This window comes from Pteronotus mesoamericanus, unplaced genomic scaffold (assembly GCF_021234165.1).
Source record: "Pteronotus mesoamericanus isolate MK-2021 breed Mesoamerican mustached bat unplaced genomic scaffold, CSHL_Meso_final contig_130, whole genome shotgun sequence".
NCBI lineage: Eukaryota > Metazoa > Chordata > Mammalia > Chiroptera > Mormoopidae > Pteronotus > Pteronotus mesoamericanus.
This window is the reverse complement of record NW_026555060.1, coordinates 21235400-21258469: the sequence shown is the minus strand read 5'-3', so window position 1 is coordinate 21258469 and position 23070 is coordinate 21235400. Positions and strand designations below refer to the sequence as shown.

The following is a 23070-nucleotide window of genomic DNA, read 5'->3' as shown; positions in this document are numbered from 1 at the left end:
GGATTCTTCCATGTGGCCTGGTGTGTAGTAAGGAAGAGACAGCTATGAGGAGATACAGCCATGAGGGCTGTAGTGTAGGAAACAGGCATGCTGGTCTGCAGTGAGTAGAAGACGGAGTAGGAGAGAGGAGACCCCCTGGGGAACCTGCCTGGAGAACACAGTGGCAAAGCTGACGGAGCTGGGAACTGTGGGGACCTGCCTAACCAACCCCGGATTACTGGGAGATGACTGGAATGCTGAACTGTGGCCAGGAATGCTGAGATGGTAGACTTTTGCTCCTCTGAAGGAGGTACAGAAAAGCCACTTTCCTGAGACGTGTGCTGTCCCTTCATCATGATCCAGTATAACCCGACACATGTTTTCCTGGACTACCACATAGAGGCTGAGGACAACATGCCCCAGATCCTGAAGGAGAGAGCTGCTGCAAGAGGATGGTGATTTTAAAACCCACCAGTGTACTTTCCAGAGGGGAGGGAGAACTATTTGCATAGCCAGCTTAAGGACAGATAAGGAGATGGGGAACTTTGGGGTATGTTTTTGACTTACAGGCTGATGGGCAGCAAAGGAAGTGCTAGGTCTCATAGGAGAGCAGGGCTCTGAGCAGGAGGGCTCCCAGCCCCTCTGAGGTTAGTGTGTCCCTCTGCGCTAACTGTTGGGTCATGAACCAAGGTGCCACATGCATGAACCCGAGTTTGCTCAGTTACAAAAGGACTATTCCACCTCCTCTGCAGCTAAAGAGCCAGGGAGCTAAGTTCTGACTATTGAGACATGAGTAGAAGTATGTCACCCTCTTAGGCAGTGTCTTTAAATAAAAGGGGGTGACAGATCCTTGTGCTTTCTGGCCTCCCTACTATTGGTTTGAAAAATAAATATAATGGCTGGAGCTCTAGCCAACATGTTAGACCATGAACAGGAGAACCACTCTACAGGGCTGGCAAAGAACTGGAAGGACTGGGGATTTGAATGATTTCACGAAGTTACCATAGCAGCCCTTGATTACCACAGTCAGTCTTATTTGATGGGAGAAAGAAACAAACTTCTGCCTCCTTTTAGTAATTACTATATTGGATGTTTTTATTATTGACAGTCAAACCTAATCCTAACAGGTACCGCAGGTATTTAGATGGCATGCATGTGCGTCTGTATTTTATAATGGGAGATTGTCAGAGTTCTATGGATATGTTTGTTTATAAACTGTATGTATCAATATATATACAACATCAATTTTTTTTAAAAAATGAAAGTATCAAATGCTCTTTTTTTTCTGAACTCACATCAGTAAATTTACACATAAGGAGTTTGCCAGGGTTCTTTCTAGATTCTAGCCAAATCATTTACTACTTACAAGTCTGGTACTTCACCAAATATCCTCCTAATAAAATCCAAAATTCTTAGCATAATCTGGACCCTGAGTACCTATATAACCTTCCCTCTCAACACTGCCCCTTGACCAACCCCACGCTCTCTTCCACTTCACACTTGCCACACTCATACACATATACTGTTTCCTCAGGTAATAGCAAACTACTTATCATGTCCCTAATGGACCATAATTTCTCAATCTAAGTGTTTCTGCAACTATCCTACCCTGCCCAACCTCTGACACCATCTCTCCTGTCCATGGTCATTCTTACCAGTCCCTCAGGACTCACACAGCTCAGGCATGACTCCTCCAGGAAGCTTTCAGAGGAAAGCCTCGCATTTATCCCAGGACACTGTCCTTCTCACTAGACTATGTGACCTGACAGAGCTCACGCCATGTCTCATGCATCTGGGTACTCTTGTTATGCAGGCACTGCTGTAACTGGTACCAACAGGCCCTCAATAAACATCTCTTGATTAAAGAGATAGATGAGTACGAGTGAATTTGATTTCTAAAATCAGCTCCTGATTACTGTTGATTACCCTCTTTACTGTCCTATTCCCAAGAACAGAACTAGGTTAAAGAGCCTCTAATAAGCCTGTACTTATGTGAGTATCGATGTCTACCACAAAGTTCATTTTTAAGTAGGTTGACATTTAGGTCAAACATTTACCTTGGAAACAAAGTAAGTTTCCAGAATGGCCTACAAATTCTATTTTTCTTACAAATATCTTAAATATAGCACCAAGAGTGCTGCTGTCAGGCAATTAGTGTTTATGATAGTACCTGTATCATGCACTGGGCACCCATCTAGGTACTCAGAATATAAGACAGGTGGACATTTGTGTTCTACTTCGCCAGCATCTACTCCCCTTTCTCTGGTAACAGTCCCAGGTTTTCTTTGGGGGTCTTCCCTCACTCACTAACTGTCAAAGTGGTTCAGACAGCCTCAAACTCTCCAATCCCAGTTTCTATGAAAGCTTGAAGTACCTGCTCCAATAAGGCTTGCCAGAGTGGTTTCTGGAGGTGCACAGATATCAAAATAGTGAGGCACAAGAGGGAATGGCTGGCTTTTTTCTTGGGTAACTAGGAAGAGATGCTTGGTATTTCTTACTGAGTTTAACCTTGAAAGGATTTAAGTTCAGAGGCTAATTGATGCAACAAGGGCAGAGTGTATATAAAAATACAATCAACCCAGAAGGAACAAGGCTGAGATATAGGGTTTCTGGTGACAAGAATTGAGCCCCTTCTTCAAACTCTACCCCAAACCAAGTCTACTTCTGGGCTTCATTATTACTGGAGTATTTACAACTTTTATGTAAACCCGTTTAAGCTGAGTTTTCTGTAATTTGAAAATAACAGTTCTAGTAGGCATTCCAAAGAACACACTTAAATACCATTTGACACTATGAGGAAATGCATTTCACATTGCAACTTGGCAAGCAGAGCAACATGAATGCCAAAAGCTGTGTGAATGAGTAACTATCTATAAAATAGAAGCACTTCTCCTTAAATCTCCTAAATTGAGGAGGCAACAGTAACAGGAGTCCCAATTTGGGGAGCCAGGGCTTCATTATGGAGCTACGCAATTACCTAAGCCTATATACATATTCTACATAAAACAATTATTAGGAAACTCTGTAACCTGTTATCTCCAATGTCTTTTAAAAAGCACGTAATATTTTTAGTTGTATAGTCTTACCAATTCTTATAAAATTCAAGTTCTGAAAGTAAAAACAATTAGACACTTTAACTACAGACAACTCAAAAATAAAGATTTTAAAATGATCAGTTAACATATAAAAGGATACTGAACCTCTCTTACAGTTACAAAAATCCACATTAATCAGTTTTAACTATCAGACTAGCACAGATTTTATAAGATGAACACTGTCTAGTGATAGCAACTATTTAAGAATATGTACCCTTCCTCATTGATTCGATCCTTCTATTGTTAGACCTTATTCTTCTACTTCTAACAATTTATTCTAAGGAAATATTTGGACACGTAAGTAAAGGTGTGACTGTTAAGACCACACACTTATGAGAATAGACATGTTGAAAATGACAACCATATATATTGACATGAAGTGATTACACATCTTTAAGTACAAAAGGCAAGTTACTAAATATCCTGTGGCGTAACGAACCAAGTTTTGTGACGGGTATATGTATATGTATATACGCACATTGAGAAAAAAAGAAAAACAGCAAATGTCAATAGGTGCTCTCTGGGTGGTAGAGGTGGAATTTGGAGGTAGCTCTAACTTCTTTCCTTAAAGTAGTTTGAATTATTTGGGTTTTTCTTTCTGTACAGTAAAAATATCGTACTTTTATAATCAGTAGAAGGCAAACAATTTTTTAAATTTTAGAACAAAAGAATTCAATATTTCTCTTGCTTGTGACCCTGAGAAATAACAAAAGTAAAGTAAATATCATGGACAGAATCTGGCAACTGTCAAAAAGTTCTCTGTATCTATGAATCTGTTTCTGTTCTGCTTGTTCCTTTATTTTGTTTTTCAGGTTCAGTTATTGAAAGATATGTATTTACTGCCATTTTATTGTTCATACTCTTGATCTTTTTCTTTCTTCTTCTTCCTCTTAAAGAAGACCCTTCAACATTTCATGTAATACTGGTTTGGTGGTGATGAGTCATTTAGCTTCTTCTTATCTGGGAAGCTCAATATCTGCCCTTCCATTCTAAATAATAACTTTGCTGGGTAGAGTAATTTTGTTTGTAGGTTCTTGCTTTTCATCACATTGAATATTTCTTGCCACTCTCTTCTGGCCTGCAAAGTTTCTTTTGAGAAACCAGCTAACAGTCTTATAGGAGCTCCTTTGTAAGTAATTAGCTGCTTTTCTTTTGCTGCTTTTAAGATTCTCTCTTTGTCTTTAAGCTTTTTCATTTTAATTATAATGTGTCTTTGTGTGGGCCTCTTTGGGTTCATCTTGTTTGGGACTCTCTATGCTTCCTGGGCTTGTGTGATGAGGGACCCAAAAATACCGGAATTATTTTCTAGAGGACGGACCCCTTTTGGTACGGGCTTCCCTTGTGAAATGAGTATTCTAGAAATACAGGTGTCCCCTAGAAACTGGAAAAGGCAAGGAAATGGATCCTTCCCTACAGCCTCCAGAGGGAACACAGCCCTGGCAACACCTCCAGAACTGTAAGATAATAATTTATGTTGCTTTAAGCCATTAATTTTGTGGTAATTCATTACAGCAACAATAGGAAACTAATGTATACAGCAATTATAGAGATGTGGAGAAAAACATTTATATAAAGGATACATGCTATTTTATTTATAATAGTAAAAACTTGTAAGCAATCTAAATATCCAAAAATAGGTAATTGCTTTGAACAATTAAGGAACTTCCATAAAATGGAATATTACACAGCCATTAAAACCCAAGTGTTGGAATATATTTAATGGCAAGAATAAAATTCGAAATATTCTAAATAAAAACAGAAAGCTATAATTTATTTGGATCATATAGTTAAAAACAAAAAGAATATAAATGTAAAATGTTACTTTTAAAATATTCAACTTGACTACTATTCAAAAAATTAAAATATCACTTAGTAAATTATGTAGTTTTAAATATATTAGCATATTTATGATCATAGTTTATTAGATATAGCCCTTTAAAATGTAAGTTGACAATATCATCAACTTTTAAAAGGCTCATACTCTACCACTTATTCACTCATTCAACAAATATTTACTGAGTATCCACTATGGAAAAAGCACTATTCTAGGTGCCAAGAATACAACAATGAACAAAATAGAAAATTAAAAAACCCCCACACAAAACAAATTAAAACCCCAAGCAAAAATATCTCCAACTTCATGAAGCTTACATTTTAGAAGGGTAGGCAGTCAATTAAAAACAAGTAAAATATATATAGTATTATAGGCAGCAATTAGGGCTAAGAGGAAAATAAAACAGTAAGGGGAGTAGGGAAAATGAGCAGAGGCTGCAATTCGACAGTGATCAGGGAAGCCCTAAGAAGATGACATTAAAGACAAGGGAATAGTCATGTGACTATAGGGGACAGCACTCCAGACAAGAGGGAACAGCAAGTGCAATGGTGCTAAAGCAGGGATGTTCTTGGTGTGTTTACCATTAGCAAGGAGACTATCATCTTTAATCTACTCCCCGGGAGCTAATACTAGTAACAAGACAATGTACATACTTCCCAACCTTTTTCCAAGTCCATACTCATTTACCTACACACACACATACACATACACTGTATGTATGCACCCAAATATAAGACACCTAGAATAAAAGTCACCCTCCATCATATTTCCCATGAAAATATCCAAAATTAGATGTGTGGCCATTTTCACTGTAGATGATGAAAACATAGCTGAAATATTCAAATAACCTCAGATTATACAAGCTTAATTCATTCAGGAAGCAGCAGGAAGCCTCTGTGGATCACAGGGTCATCCAAGGAAGGCAACTCTGAAGAGGCCACATATGAGCCAAGACATGAAAAATGAAATGCATTTGCTTTGGAGAAGTCTGGGGTTAGAGCACTCTGGGTGGAGGCTAGAGCAAGGGCCAGGATGTGGAGGAACATGGAAGGTTTGAGGAATAGAGAAAGAAGACCAGGGAGCCTGAGAAAGAGAACCAGGGGAAGAGTGGCAGATAAGAGGCAGACAGAAGTCACACCTCAGAGGCCTAGCAAGAAGATGAGACTGTGATCCTAACCTCAAATGGAAGCCAGTTAAGCAAGAAAAGTGACATGATCCAGTTTACTGTGCAAAAGAGCATTCTGTTGTTATGTGGAGAAAGGATGGAGTCAGAAAGCAGAGTGGAAGCAGGGGAAGAGCTGGGAGACTATTTTAATATTTTAAATAGGAGATGGTTTAGGTTAGATTCAGGATGGTGGCAGTGGTAATAGAAATAAATATGCGTACAACTTCAGGTTGCATTGACTGATAGGAGAGAAAATATTTAAGTGTTTAATTAACAAAAAATTCAAATTAAAATTATACAATTGCCCCTATCAAATTAGCAAAAGTCAAAAATGTATAATAAAAATTCCGATGACTATGGAGTTGAGGGAGGCACGCATACTAATAATTTTGACTTAGTAACTGGTACATAGTCAGTCTTTTATTGTTGTTCAAATTAATTTGACTTCTAGAAAACATACTTGAAGAGAATATTAGGATTTGTGCTCAAGGATTTAACTGTAGCACATTTATACTTGCAAAAAAAAAATCCGGGGAATTATTTAATATTCAACATTTCAGGAGTGGCTGAATTATAGCTTGAGGTAAACTACTAAGCAACATTTAAAATAATTGTTTACAATATGAGGAAAAGGCTGACATTATACAATCTTGTAAAATTAACTAAAGAAGCAAATAGTACTAGACTTTTCATTCGAGAAAATTATGACAACTGAACATAGAGAGCTAGCAAGTAATTGGTAATAAAAATTTAACAATAGTCTAGAGTCAAAACTCAATAGATATTCTCAGAAAACTTACATGCTCAACTCATTATGTATTGTCTGTATCTTATGGTATCAATCCCTTGTTATCCTAGGTACTAAATCAGAAAGCAGGGAAGTTTCAGTTTTGTGGTAGTTATAGTAATTTAAGTATAAAATTCACATTCAAAATCTATTTGTCACAATATTTCCAATGCCTACATAGCACCTGGCACAAAACAGGACGTTGTTCAATCCTTATTTCTAAGTGAATATCACAAAAAACAAAAAACAAAACAAAACAAAACTTTTCAGTTCCAACTTAGCACCAAAAAAATTTAAAACATCAAAACGGAAGAGGTACATAAAAGCAATAGTAATAATAGCGAATTAAAATATTTTGATTGGCTACAATGCACCAGCCATTATTAAACACTTCATGTGCCTTGTCTTCCCTCCTCATAAGACTCCTTCGCTGAAAGAATTACTTTTCACATTTTAAAACCAGGACACTGGTTCAAAAATGTTAAGGAACTAGCCCAAGGTCACACTGCAAGAACTAAGTTTGAACTCAACTCTTCTCACACCTAAATGTATCTAGGCACGATGTACCAAGTCTTTTCGCTGATCAGAAGTGACCAGATTATCCCTTTAGGCTTCCCCTACAGTTCTTGGTGTTCACTAACTTCTACCTTGTAATTATCCCTTTGATGAGCCATGAGTCACCAGACAGGACCTGCTCAGTGACCTCCCCTCCCTCACCGTGACTTCCTCGAGGGGCAGGACCGACTGGCCACGTCTCTCTGTGACTTCCCTCCTCCCACTCTGTGGGTATCATTTTAGTTGTCTTTATAGCCTAGCCTTGTGGACCAGGACTCACAAATGAAGTCCCGTAAGGTGCCGCAACTGCCCTAGGGAACAAGGTTCAGGATGGGAAGGAGGGAGTCCCGGCCAGGAGCAACTGCAGAGGGTGGCCCGCTGGGGCAGTTTCCAGGACAACCCTCTTCCGTGGTCTCCGCCCCCTGCCGTCTCGTTGCTCCGCCCCTCCCTGGAACCTGAGCTCCAAGAACTGCCGACATGGGACTAAAGACACGGGCGCTCTGTAACTCTCACCTCTTAGCGCCTCGTGCATGCCCCCAATGCCACTGTACAGCTCAAGAACCCGCAGCGGTTCCATTCTCCACGCCGCCGCCGCCACCTCCTCGAAACTAGGCCTGCCGGTCCCTCAGGTTCTCCTCCCTCCGGCTGCCCCGTTCTCTGGCCTCGGGTTCCGAGGCTTTTCAGTTCCGCGCCTTCCAGCTTCTCAGGCTGAAGTCTTCACTGGGCAGTATGGGGGCTGGACGCTGGCAGGAGTCAGCTGGAAAACAAGGACATACAACAGTGAGGGCTCCCAAATTAAAAGCAGCTACTCCGTGGCCTCGTTTACACTTCATCATCTTTCTAAGGTGTTTTCAGTGGCCGTGGGAGGGATACTTCTGGAGTTCAGTGGAGGGGCAAAATTTACCTTGGACTCAAAATAATTTAACAAAGGTTAGAATCTAGAAAACTCACTTTTCGGGCATGCTGCTTTTCCAGAAATCCCTCGATTGCTCGAATTGTGTCAACATTTCCTCCATCCTTGAGCATAGAACATGTGCTTGGGTTTATGGAGAGAAATCAGACAAGCCCCTTCCCCAGGGAAGGTCCCAGAGTAGCAAGTGTGGAAATAGTAGGCATGCAGCAGAGCCCTGGTGCTTGCTGTAATTGTTAGTGGGTTAATTGTATTTTAGCTTGGGAAATACCCCAAACATAAGATCTGTCAACATATAATGTAGGACTACTTATGGACCTTCAAGTGCTAGGGCCATGCTTCTCCAAGATGGTCCAGTGACTGAATTGTTAGAAGCTGGGTTATAAATTAAGAAAAAATGGCCATATGCTGGAGAGAAAATGTTCTCATTGTGAAGTGGCCTTCTATTGTTTCTATTCCTGCCACAGGTTGTGTTAGAAAAAATTATGGAGGACCACTTTTAATAAGTTAACTGATTTGTTAGAAACTTCGCACATGTGCTAATGTAACAACTAAAAGTATGACTACTGTTATCCGAATGGCAGAACATTTTGATGTGTCCTATGAATATTTAAATTGTAAATGTGTATTGGCCTTTAAATGATTTGCATTTATTGGTCACTTATTTCAGGTAAGAAGGATTGTGTGGTAGAAAGATAGCAGAAAACTGAGTTTAGCCCTGGCATTGCCAGGAACTGGTGGTGTGTGACTTCGCACTGAGCCTGGTTTTTTCATCTGTAAAATAAAGGGGAAGGAAGAAAGGGAAATGATTGCTGAGGGCCATGCAGTTCCAAGTTTCTGTGGCTGAGTTGGTACTTGAAAAGGACGTCTGGATTTGGCCACATGTTAATTATCTGCTCTAACTGAAATTATCTAGAAAGTAGGTATTTTTAAAATCTGCTATAAGAAAATGTACTCTTAAAACAACTCAAAAATCATATACACACTAACGTATATAATGCATACAGCATTTTTTTCTAATATATATTGCATAATGATACCATAAATATATATCGGGACATATAAAGGGAGCTATTTGGTCACTGTGATTTATATACAGTCCAATAATCAACATATTAAATAAATATAGGATCTGTTTAGCATTAGCACTACAAGTCCAAACAAATTGATCAGGGATCTTGCCCTGTAGGGGAGAGACAGGACAGAAGTATGTGGAAGAGTTCATGAAAAATACCAGCGTCCTTAGAGGACAAGAGATAGAATCCCATCCCCACACAGGCTGATTACAAACTACTCATTCTGAAACGTAAGGGTCTTCACATTAGAACCCCAGACTTGCTTTTATTTGTTAACTTTGCTTTCTCTCCTTGTTGCACTCGCTGCAAACCAGACCATTCAGCATTCCCCAAACACTATTTCCTGCTTACATTCCTTACCCAGCCCTGAATTCTTCAAGACCCATAATTCAAGTGGAACCTTCCTTCTCTACTCCCAGGGTAGAAACCCCAGCTTGTTTCACTTCCTTAATCCGTGCCCCCCCCCCCCCCCCCGGCAAGTTCTCTGAAATACAGATTTCACCTGCTCCTATCACTAACTCCTTTCAGTTCTCTCTAGCCCAGTTTTGACTTCCTATATGCCGCATCATCTCCTATGGAGTATTTCTCCTCTAAAGCCTATGATGCATGATAATCATTTCAAGAATATAAAAAGAATATAAACTTTCTCCACAACCACAATTTAGAACTATTTCCATGGAAGCATCTGTAGCTGTTAGGCCCTCTTGAGAGTGTATGCACACTTTTCCAATCACTGGCACGAGCCTTGTGAGTTGGGGATGGAAGGGATGCCACAGTCAGGACTAGCTGAGGATGGCTATAGGATGGGCAGATCAACTTTTAAAAGAGAACACATATTGATTACTCTTTCCCAAAGAAAATCCCAAATGTTCTCAAACGATTTTTTTTAAAGTTTTCTAATCCTATAGTTTCCCATAATGTTATCCTCAGTAATAAACCCAACAGAGCTTATATTCTCATCAGAGAAACTCAACACGCTTTTTGAAAATACAAATATCAAAACTCAGACTTCAGGATATTCAGGGCATTTTCCCTTAAATAAAGAAAATGCACTTGTAAAAAAAATGCTACTCCTCACCTGGCATATGTGAAGCATATCAGAAATAATTAAGGGGCATAGTATAATTCTAAGGGGTATATTAAAGTGATAATAGCATACTCTCAGTTATTTAAGGGATCATTATATAACTTGAAATCTAATGGTATTCTATTCTGCCTCTCCTGCCTGTTATTTCTCTGATCACTAATATGTAACAAAATTAAACGAAGTCTGCCAAATGCTTACAAATACTTTTTTGCAATCCTCTTTGAGGTTCCATGATCCAGGCAATACTTTATTCCCCTATGAAATGTGATATAGATTCCTATACAGGCTTGCGTACAGGGAGAGCATAACCTGCTTATGCCAATTTGAATAATGAATAAATTACATTCTGGTTTTACATGGAAAAAGAATGGTCTATGAATTGCATAAAAAATAAAAGAATAGCCATATGGGAGTAAATTGGCAATAAATATCCTGAAGAAAGAAAATTACATTCAGAAGAGAAGAAATTTGAATTGTAAAGGCCTAGCGGGCTCATCTACCACTTGTGATTCCCCCTTATTCCAGAATACCTTTTACAGTGTTTCCGATCAGCCAGCATTAGTCCTTGGCTCCTGAGCTGCTGATGAGATAATGAGGGGCACAGTGCACTTCACAGAGGGAGGCGGTGGTGCAGAGCTTGAATTGTTAGAAACCCTTCTTTTTTTATAGTCAACTAAAATCCAGTTCCTTTAAGATGTGCCCTCTGCACTGGTTTTAAAGAACTCTCTCTGTCCTATCATGAATTATGTTGTGGTTAAAACTGCAAGCTTCAGAACCAAAGACTGTAAATAGGAATCATAGCTCTGCCACTTCCTAATATTTTCACCTTGGGAAAGTCACTTCATCTCTCTGAGCCTAGCAAACATCTAAAATGTGTAAAAACAGAATATGCGGTTGCTATGAAGATTAAATGATAAAAGCATTTCGTCCAGTGCCTAGCATAATATACATGTATGTTTTATAAATAGTATCTGTATTATAACATTCTCTAAGTGATACCTTCTCAGTCCCTTCAGTTGTGTCATGTGGCATGATTCTGATCCCTAGAGTCAATCACACGGTCGTTTGGCGATGCCCATTTTAGGAGCCATAGCTGAACACTGGGTCCTAAACAAGGTCAGATCAGTATGCTGCGGAGCAGTCCAGATGGCCACAGACATTAAACGCCCGAGGTGAGCTTGTGGGATGAGGAGCCGATTCTTGGAGCAGAGTGAAGGAAAAGCTGGAAATCTGGAAACCATAGGTACGACTGGAGGGGTTGCTGAGCATAGACGTATACAGCAAGCGCACACCGTAAGAGAAATACCACCTCTAGCTCTTAACTCCCGGAAAGACTAGGAGAGCTGTGAACTATGGATCTATGGGTCCGGCAATCTTAGGGCAAAATTGTTTAAGTGACCTTAAAAGCAAGATGTATGAGTTGGGGAGAACTGGAGACCTGGAGCAGAGGTGAGGGAGAACCTATTAATACCATCCAGTCGTTTATTGACTTTTTATGTTCTAGGCACTAAAGAAATTTTTCATCAAACAATTTTAAAAATGTAAACATCTATATTCTACTTTGATCATTAAGGAGCCAATAATTTAGAGGGAAAAAAAACAGTTTAATACCTCCTACTCCTGAAGCATTTTAAAAATTTTAAAAATTTTAAAAAATTTCAAAAATAAAAATTTCATTGATTCTCTACAGCTACACTGTCCAGTAGGGTAGTCACTAGTCATATTTGGTGATTTGAGTTTAATTAATTAACTTCCAAAATTTAGCTCATCAGTCACATTAGGCATCTTTCAAATGTTCAGTGGCCGCCTGTGGCTGGTGGCTATTGCACTGCTCAGCAAAGATAGAGAACATTTCCATCACCTCAGAAAGTTCTGGACAGAGTTGCTAGAGTGACAGTCTCTTGAAGATATGACTTTTCTTGGTAGCCCATCATTATATGAACAGTGTTGAAATGTGCAGCAATTATTTAATTATTGCCTATTGAACCCTAATTAGAATAAGTGCCCCAAAAATATGAAATGAAAGGAACTCAAAAAAATCAGACGTTGTAGTCAAACATTTGTCTTCTTTCTCTGGTGTCCAGTCACCTTACTCATAGACTGTCAAAACTGAAAAGAAACAGGAAACAGCAGATGTGTTCTCTCAGTGACATGATAAACTTCCAAGAGAAAAAGAACAGATGGAGAATGATGAACCTCATGGTGTCTTAAAGGAGTGCTACTTTTTTGTTGTGAGGTATATTGTAGTGACTTTTGGTTGTGAACACTACCTTACACTTACCTCTAAAAAAGAATAAATGTTTTCCAAAACTGGAATCAAGAGGATTATAATTATAGGTATTTTGTTTAAAAAGCAGAGACACCATGAAATTTGACTCATACTTTTCCATTTCAAAATACTCAAATATTTTGACATTGATTTTTCTCTTTGAGGTTATTTCTGAAAAAAAAATTTTTTAAATGGTTTGCAGCAAATTTGAAACATTGCATTTTAATTAAATTAAAAATAGTAAAACTCTCAACCTTTAAAACTTCTTTCATACACTCATGGAAAGTTAGAGCTGAAAACTTATTTTCCTTCACCCCAGCTAGAAGGACTATTTTCAGGGTTTTTTCCCCAAATATTTTTAGATACAGAACTCTTAAGCTGGGACCTAAATCAATAATTTGGAACAAAAGGAAGATATAAACATTCAACTGAAACAGAAAGAAGAAACAAGAATTAAAAAAAAAAAAATGAGAGGCTTAGGAACCTCTGGAACAACTTTAAACATACCAACATCTGAATCATAGGGGTGCCAGAAGGAGAAGAGGAAGAGCAAGAAATAAGAGCAAACTTACTTGAAAAAATAATGAAAGGAAACTTCCTCAAGCTGGTGAAGGAAGTAGATATACAAGTCCAGGAAGCTCAAAGAGATCCAAACAAGTTGGACTCAAAGAGGGCCATGCCAAGACATATCTTAATTAAATTGCCAAAGATTAAAGAGAAAGAGAGAATCTTAAAAACCACAAAAGAAAAGCAGAGAGTTACCTACAAAGGAGTTCATATAAGGCTATAAGCTGATTTCTCAAAAGAAACCATGCAGGCTAGAACAGGTTGGAAAGAAGTATTCAGTCATGAAAAGTAAGGACCTACAAACAAGATTACTCTATCCAGCAAAGTTATCATTTATAATGGAAGGGCAGATAAAGTGCTTCCCAGATAGGTCAGGTTAAAGGAGTTCATAATCACCAAGCCCTTATATGAAATGGTAAAGGGATTTATCTAAGAAATAGATCAAAATTATGAAGAGTAAAATGACAACAAATACACAACTATCAATAAATGAACCTGAAAAAAAAAAAACCGAAGCAAACAACTAGAACAGGAACAGAATCATAGAAATGGCAATTACATGGAGGGTTATCAGCAGGGAGGGGGAAAGGGAAGAATGGGGGAAAAGGTACAGGTAGTAAGAAGCATAATAGACAGGGGGAGGTTAAGAATAGTATAGGAAATGGAGAAGCCAAAGAACTTGTATGCAGGGCCCATGGACATAAACTAAGGGGAGCATTGCTGGAGGGAATGGGGATACCAGGCAGAGGGGGCAAAAGGGATAAAACAATGGGACAACTGTAATAGTATAATCAATAAAATATACTTGAAAAAAAAAGAACTCTTTGTTCAAACAAAATGGGGTGGAATCAGGGTCAACAGGGAGGGGTAGAGAGAGCACACATGCATACGCACACACAGAGCTGTTGTGTGGTCGAAGCATGGATGATAAGAAGCCTGGAACAAAGCCAGATCACCTACCCCCATCAACACCAATAGCTGCCTTTAAGTGACCCCACAGCCGTAGGGCATGGATGCAAACCATTGATTTCATCCAACCTCAGTTTTAGAGATCCAGAAAGTTTAGGTTCTCCACCCCACAACTAGGTGGAGAACAGGGAATTCCACACACAAGTCTTTTCCAGAGGTCTTTCCATAAAACCATAACTTAATGCATGCCTGCTATGCCCTGAGTAGAGCCAAGGGTCCAAATTAAAGCAGCCCTAGCCAACAGAACACATTGCTTTCTGAGAACAAACAAGTTGGCCTGAGAAATGAAGGCAGCTTGTGAGCTCATTGAAGGAAACCTGAAGTGTTATGGTAACGTATGTTATAAAAGTCAGATAAAAAGGTTAATTCTGCTTCACACACACACACACACACACACACACACACACACACACACAAATCTCAAAGACTAATTAGTAATATTTATAACAGACCCTCTTCCCAGTCGCTCCTGCAAAGACAACTGGATACAGTGCAAGAAACATGGTCCTTATAAGAGTGGATTAATATGAAACCTGCTTCTAGTACTCACTTTCTTAATCTGTGAAAGAGGAGTAATATGTGTTAACAAGGTGGTAGTCTGTATTCAATTATTAATTGTATATGTAATGTGCTTAAACCTTCCTTTCCCTTAACAACTTCATCATATGTAAGATATATTTTTTCTAACAATTACATAGAGAACATTGTTTTCCTAGTATCTTTCAAAAAGGTTGTGCCACCAAGAGACTAGTTTGCATATTACCTAACAAGAGGTATTTCTTTATTGTTTTCTTATTGTTTATAGCCTTCATTATTTCGCGTGGAAAAACAAGCACCACAACGGGGAACAGAGGAGAAAAAAATGTAATAACTTTGAGAGCAGTTATTATTTTGCTCCTTTTCTCTAGTAATTAACCTGAACATTCAGAACTGTTCAAGGTAACAAAATCCCACAAACCGGATCCAGCAGGTCCAGGAAAAGAAAAACACACACATACACACACCAGACACACCACACACATACACCACACACACACACAAAATCCACAAAAGCCCTTATTCTTCATAGTCTTTATTTTATTTATTTTTTATTGCTACAGTTGTCGGTACTGACAAACCAAAATCCAGAGGAAAAACCTCTATATAAGAGTTTTTTAATTTTACCCTTGCTGGTTAGGTACTAGTTTAGATACATAGCAGTGTCAATTAGCATTGTTCTCATTTCCTCCAATAGTGATAAAAATAACTGACATGTAATAACAGATCCAAGGCATTGCCATTACTGTATCTATTCACCATGAAAGGGGAAAAAAACCCCAATTTTGACATTTACTTAAAATTGTTAAAATTTACCTTATCAGCGTTCAAATTCACTTATGTAAACATTATACTACACAAGTACAACGTCATACTTCGAATGCACCAGAGGCCAACAGCCCTTGTATTGGAGAGTTGAACTTATTTTTCCAAATCAAGATGATCAGTGTTTCATTTCCATCTAAGGTAACAAATGTGAAGTTAAAATATTGTACAAGTCCCAAAGGGATTTGTCCTATGTTTAGTCATTCAGAGAATTCATAATGACTAAAATTGACTATGTTTTGGAAGATGGCAAAAGTATACTTCAATAATAGGATAATATCAATAATAAGTGATAATATAGACCTGTGAGTTTCAAAGAACTTCATGAATGTTTAAAATGCTTAATTCATTTTAAACCTGTCCACTTTTCTTTATTATTTTTTTATGAAGAATTTAAAAAAAGAAAAAACTTTATGTAATTTGCTCAATGACATGTAACTTGCTCCATGCTCAATATTCTCCAGGTTAACAGATTTATTTACAAATCACATAGTCACATTTTTGAAAAGAGAAATTGGAAGAAAGCTTTCAGTATTTTATTTGTTTGTTTGTTTAATGTCTGGAAGGCATCAAATAATAAATGAAAGAAGAGCGTCAGTATAGATTTTGAGGGAAAAATTCACAGTACGAGTTAAAAAATCATTCCAGTTCAGAAAGAATGTCAGGAATCTGCATGTCATTTCTTTTTTCACTTCTTTCGTTTCAGAACTAAATCCTCGAGTAGGGTGGGAAAAGAATGCAAGAGCATTACTTATATACGCTTGTAGAATTCACAGTTTCAAAGTCCAAAGCCTTCAGGTGGTAGTTTCATTATGTAACTTGTTCCCTATAAAGATGAGACATTGTTATTTGAAAACAGATTTTTGATTATTACCAGAAGCGGAAGAGTCTTAATAAACACACATCAGAAGTGCCCAGCGTATTGAAAGTGCAGCCCAGCTGCAAGCACCTCTCTTCTGCCTTTTCTTTCTTTTTTACTAATCATTTGGAAAATAAAAAATATATATAAACAAAGAAAATTAAAAACCACAAGAGAGAACTATGGCTAACATTTTGATATTTCTCCTTCTGGTCTTTGCATTAATTATATTTTACCAAAATTATAATCTTGTTTATACATTTTATCCCCTTTCTCTTTTTCACCTAACATTTTGTCATTACGAGGTTTGAATTTCATTCACTGTGTCAAAGAAATATATAGTTTTTAAATGTTATCTTGATTTTTTTCTGAATTTTAGAACTAATACGTGCTAAGTTTGAGGAGTAAAGCAAATTATAAAAATATAAAAAAAGAAATAAGCACATCCTTTCATAAAACTTTGATTTCATTCTTAACCCGAAAAAACAACCACATTTAACAGTTTACTTGATATTTTTCTTGCCTTGTTTCTGTACTGCATAAACCACAATAATTTGTTTTTTATTCTCTCAGTAATATTTAGGAGGTTTCAGTTTTTAACTACATGAACATTGTAATAAACATTTTTGCATATTAACATTCAAAGTATAAAATTGAAAGTATTCAAGATATAAAAATAAAACCTTTCTCTTGTTTTTCAAAATTAGTAACAAAAACACAGACTTTCCTTTATTTGCTAATTCAAAGTTGTGGCAATGTTTTATTATTGTTACTATTTATTTTAATTACAGGCAATTTTAGTAGTATGTTCCAATATTTCAAAAGTCCCTTGGGTGGATGGATGCATAGTGGATATTTAGTCATTACCTAAGGGTTTTACTACCCTAAATCCACCATGCCAACCAAGCACATTTCAAAAATAACCAAACTGAAATCAACAATTGTTAGAGAAATATACCTAAGATAGCAAACTACCAAATTCCCAGAAATTTGTGCAAGGTAATCATCACAATAGTATCTGGGATCCACAAGGACAAGCACACCAACACAGGAGACTTACATGACATTCCAAGTCCACATTCATGTTTCACCCGCTCCCAGAACTATCACAAGACAATCACGGATATTTTTAGCAAAAGCTCAGAGTTACATATATCAGTACATATACGTCTGTGTCTGAATTTTCATATTAAAAAAGTTATGCCTGCAATGCAAATAAATAATTTAAGCACAATACAAAATACAAGGTCTGTTCAGAAAAAGTCCAGCCATTGTTAATATAATGAGAACAGTTTGCACGACATTGATGTAAAATGGCAGCCAAGGAGAGTGGACTGGAATGTGCATGCGTGAACAATGATGACTTCACTGTACTAGGGTAGGCGGGCCATTAGACACCACTGAGTGAGCAGGTGCACTGTGTAGTCTTCACATTCAAAATAACTGAGCAAGTAGAGCAACAAGTATGCATCAAATTTTGCATTAAGCTTGAACATTCCTCTGTGGAAACTACTTGGGTGATTCAGAAGGCCACAGATATGGACAGCTGGTGATTGGCAGCTTCACCACACTGTCTCTGCTCATGTATCACATCTCCTGCAGTTTTTTGGCAAAACATCAAATCACCCAGGTGATTCAGCGCCCCCAAAGCCCAGATTTGGTGCCCTGCGACTTCTGGCTTTTCCCCAAACCAGAGTCACCTTGGAAAGGGAAGAGATTTCAGACCACCAATGAGATACAGGAAAATACAACAGGGCAGCTGATGGTGATTAGGAGAAATGTGGGAGGTCCCAAGGTGCATATTTTGAAGGGGACTGGGGTGTTACTGTCCTAAGTACAATGTTTCTTGTATCTTGTATCTTCTTCAATAAATATCTCTATTTTTCATATTGCATGGTTGGATACTTTCTGGGCAGACCTAGTATATTTTAATTTGTCTCAAGGCTAGTTTATTTGAATACATGTGGGAATCTAGGATGATCTTACAATGGATAAAAGTCAAAAGTTTTTTAACTCCATGTGAACATGATTTTTAAATATGTTTTAGCTCCAAAAACAGTAACATAAATTAGCCTCAAGTGGTATGTCAACCTCTTTTTAAAAAGCTGCCTGTGAGGAAAAGATTAAATATCAGTATCTAAAAGACCACTCAGTCACATTTCCAGGTTTACTTTGTGATTAGCATGGGCCCTGGGGAGAGCTGTGATGACAACACTGGCCTGTGCAAACGCCTCGGGGCACCAGCACCCCTGGGGTGATGGTCTGTGAAGGCAGAGCACTCCAAGTGGTCTCCTCCTTTTACCCTTAAGGGGAGTTGAAGTGCAAATTCTGACTAAAAGACACCAATTACAAAGTGAAATACAACAGTATCATTCAGTGTTGCTGAAGGAAGATTCCAGAGAGAGCTTCATAACTCTTACAACCCTATATCCATGTGGAAGATAAAAAGAGCTGGAGATTATTGAAGATGAAGGTTTTGAGAGAAAGTTGCCAGCAAGCTTCTCCCCAGATCTATGGGGCCCTATTGCTACTCACCTTAAGCACAGGCTAAGTGCTCACAGGACCACCCAGGAAGATTAAGCTTGTTTCCTCATTTCCTGCTGAGATCTTTTTCTTTTATTTTTCAGTTTACAGTTGACATTCAACACTACTTTATATTAGTTTCAGGTGCACAGCATGGTGGTTAGACAATTATATAATTTACAAAGCGACCTCTCTCCAATTATTGTAGTACCCACCTGGCACCATACATAGTTATTACAGTATCATTCACTATATACTCTGTGCTGTAGTTTACATCCCTGCGACTATTTTGTAACTATCAATTTGTACCTCTTAATCCCTTTACTCTTTTCACCCAGTTCCCCAACCTTCCTTTCATCTGACAACCTTCACTTTGTTCTCTGCATCTATGAGTCTACTTCTGTTTTGTTTGTTCATTTATCTTGTTCCTTAGATTCCACATAAAAATGAGATCATATGGTATTTGTCTTTCTCTGTCTGACTGATTTTACCTAGTGCAGTACCATCTAGAGGGTATCCTCTAACTTTTAGAGGGTATGGTATTTCCTTTGGACCAGACCTAAGCCATGCAAGCAAGAGAGAGCTGGCTGTCTCACATACTGTTCAAGCATCACCCACTGGAAAGAAGATACCAGAGCAAACAGAAGCAAGGAGTGTACTTCTGCAAAACTATTAGGTGCTGTGGAAGCTGAAATAAAAATGCACTTCTGCATGTCCACAGAGCTTTGGGAGAGACATCCCAGTGATAAGTCTCCAAAGAAGCACCTGCTAGAAAATGGGCCAGTTTTAAATGCAGGCTGAAACCAGAGCTATAAACAAACACTAGATCATCAACAGTACTTGCCAAGTAAGAACTTTATCTCCCCAACCTCTTCTGCCTGTGTGCTCTAAGCCTTAGGTAGCAAAATGGGGAAGGAGGATGGAGGGGGAGGGAAAGAGAGGAGGAGAGGAGAGAAGAGGAAGGAAGGGGATTGGTGGGGGAGGGGAGATGATAAGGATAAGGGAGGGGTGGGGGGAGGGGAGGGGTGGAAGGAGGGGAGGAAAGATAAGGCCCAGTACTCCCATTTTCTGTGGCTCCTTGCCTCCAGCACTCACGCTAAAGGAGGGAAGACATGTAACTTTAAAGCAAGATTGAAATTTTGATTACATGGACATGCAAATTATACATCATGTGATTTTCTTAATTAGAAGTAATCAGAGGCTTATTTGATTTTAATTAGAGTGACCAGAATAGTGAGAGGAACACCATGAATTTTCATTTGTAAAATGACCAGACCATTCCATCGGCTGTCCCCTTTTATGCTCTCTTGCTGTTGACTTTCAGACAAAGGCTTTTATCCTTCTCTCCAGGCTTGAGTTTAATAATATCAACAACCCACATTACTGAGTACTTGCTCTGTGCTACGCACTCTACTCTATATTTTATATACATTTCTCATTCATCTTCCTACAACTCTGTAGTGTTATCACCCCCATTTTACACATGAGGAACCTGAGCCTTACCTGGGGTCGTACCATTAGTAAGCAGAGGGCCTGGGGATTTGCCCAGGTGGCCTGACTCCAGAGTCTGTCCGTCTTCCCACAAAAGAATGAGTGAAGTGTCACCTCTTAGTTCAAAGGATAAAAAATATCAGGCTTGCTTTCTTTAATAAAACATGTGGGTCTCCCCCCGTTTTATGAGAAAATGGAAACATTCTAATGAAGGAGAATTAGTAGAAAAGTAAACATAGCTATTTTTTGTAATCATACAATCTGCTGACGTACACATTTATTCCAAACTCCCGGATGATGTCACTATGTCAACAATCACAAAATGCCCTCACTCCAGACTTTGACAACAGCATCTAAACTTTGTAATGTTTGACTTTCAAAAGCTGCATTCTCATATTTTAATCTAATTTTATTCTCACAACAATCACCTGAGTGGGCATCATTAATACTATGTGTTTGATGAGGAAATTAAGATTGAAAGCTTTTACTTAACATCAAAAACTAATACTGAAAGGGGCAGATGTGAAAGGGAAGCTGAAATATCAACCCATTTTTGTATCAACTTCTAAACCCCTTTTTACCATCATTATTTATATTAACCATCCTTGGCCCTTATGCTTTGCATTTTTCCACACTCTGTATGCCTGATGAATCTCCTTACATATGTTGATTCCCTCACTTCATTCCGATGAGATAATTCATGGAGAACAACAATGCATATGGTTTTCCCATGTAGGCACTGGGGCTTTGAGAGGCAAACACGTTGGCCTAGTCCATGGAATACAAGAATCTTATAGAACTGTACAAACGAGTTGAATTTATGTTCTAATATAAAAAGGCATGCCTTTTCTCACCAGAGAGATTATTCTAGAATTTCAGAACTGTGCCAACATATTTCACAGTAACCGAGTCATCTGAGAGTTTGTCATTCTCTGAGAAAGCAAAGGTTCATGCAAGCACTTAGTTCTGCTAATTAAGTTCCAGGCTTTTGCTCTGTTCTTTTTGGACTTCCAAAAGGTAAAATATTTTTTCTATCTATTCTTCATTGACTCATAAGCAAAGACTCATCGACATCCCCACTCTCCAACCTCTCTATTTTTCATACTCTCCATGGCCACAAGTCCTAACAATTCACAAGCACAGTGGTCCTCAGACTTGAGCACTTCTCAGAATCATCTGGGCATCATTAAAATGCACATTGCTTGGCCCCACCCCCAGAGTTTCTGATTCAGTCAGTCTGGAGTGGGGAAGGACAGCAGGCATTTCTAACAAATTTCCAGGTGATGCTGATGCTGCTGGTCTGGGACCACACTTGAGGAACCACAGGATTAGTACTTCTCTCTCGTATTCCCTGAAAGGGGCCCCACAGAAAAGTGTTCGGCAGCTAAGTTCATGAATCCCACAAATGGTGCTCAGTGCCTTGGCTGTACATTGAAGGCTTCTATCTGGAGGGAAAATAACGGTTGTCATGACTCACTGTCTTTTCAAGCTTTGCCAGCCACAAAATTAAAAACAGAAAAGGGCTACATTGAAAGCAAAAAATGAAAACAGCTAAAGTTACACTGTCTAAAATTGGAGCCTTACAGCATGATTTGTGGAGTTAGGACAGAAGCTGTAATCATGATTCAGGTACATGGCAGGCTGAGCACACGAAGAGCTGGCACCACCGAGGCTGACAGAAAGGCTGCGAGCTCCTGTCCGCACCCCAGAAGCCAGGCAGGCACCGGGCTCCCAGTTTCCTTTGACTGCCAATAGTAAGTTCTTCCATAGAGTTCTCCAAACACATTATCAACCTAAAACTCTCTACTAGTTTTTAACACAGAAAAAAATATCAATTGCCAATGAGCAGATACTGTTGAAACATCGAGCAGACAGAAAATTTGAAGAGAGAAGCTGGAAAAGGGTTTCCCTCAAGTTTCTTTATTTTTATACTTAGCATTCTCAACAACCTTCAGGGGAGACTTTAGTTCCATTTTTCATCTCTTTGGAAAAAAGAAGGCCTTTTATGTAATGGTATAAAATACTTCAGGATTCTAGTTTATCAAATGTGTGGCTAGTACTTTAAATAACATTGTTACTTTAAATAAAAAAGTGAAACTGATAAGAAATATTATGATATAATATTTTTGCTTAGAAAACAAACTGTTAGTTCTAATATTTAACAAATATTAGCAATTTAATAAAGCAATATTTTGCAGAAACTACTGACCTTTTACTCTGATCACAAGTCCACTAAATTTCAAAATATGGGCCAGTCAGTGAATAATATGCTGAAAAATAAACCTACGCCATCCAAATGTACTTTTTCTGTCCCAGTCCAAATAAAAAGAAAACACACATAATGGTAAGGTTACTGAATACACTGATTTTGAAAGAAGTCATTCTGTATGAGCATGAGTCACCAGAACTACTTCCTTAGTGATAAGTTGCCTAAGTAACCTAGATGCCTATGCTAAGAAATACATGGGCAGTGTTCTGGGTTTCAAACCCACTAGTCATTTCCGTTATTTAATTGCTAACTGTTCTTCCCCACTGCAGTTTG

The 23070-nt window shown here is 38.4% G+C and overlaps 1 protein-coding gene across 1 annotated transcript in view; it reads right to left on the bottom strand.

The window, feature by feature from the left end:
• TRDMT1 (tRNA aspartic acid methyltransferase 1) overlaps nucleotides 1-8019 on the bottom strand; it is a 49456-nt gene extending 41437 nt beyond the window's left edge. The window contains exon 1 of the mRNA XM_054590548.1: nucleotides 7929-8019. Within this exon, the coding sequence (XP_054446523.1) occupies nucleotides 7929-7992 (64 nt within the window). The 5' untranslated portion in view covers nucleotides 7993-8019. The remainder of the gene's footprint in view (nucleotides 1-7928) is intronic.
• Nucleotides 8020-23070: the final 15051 nt, after the last annotated feature.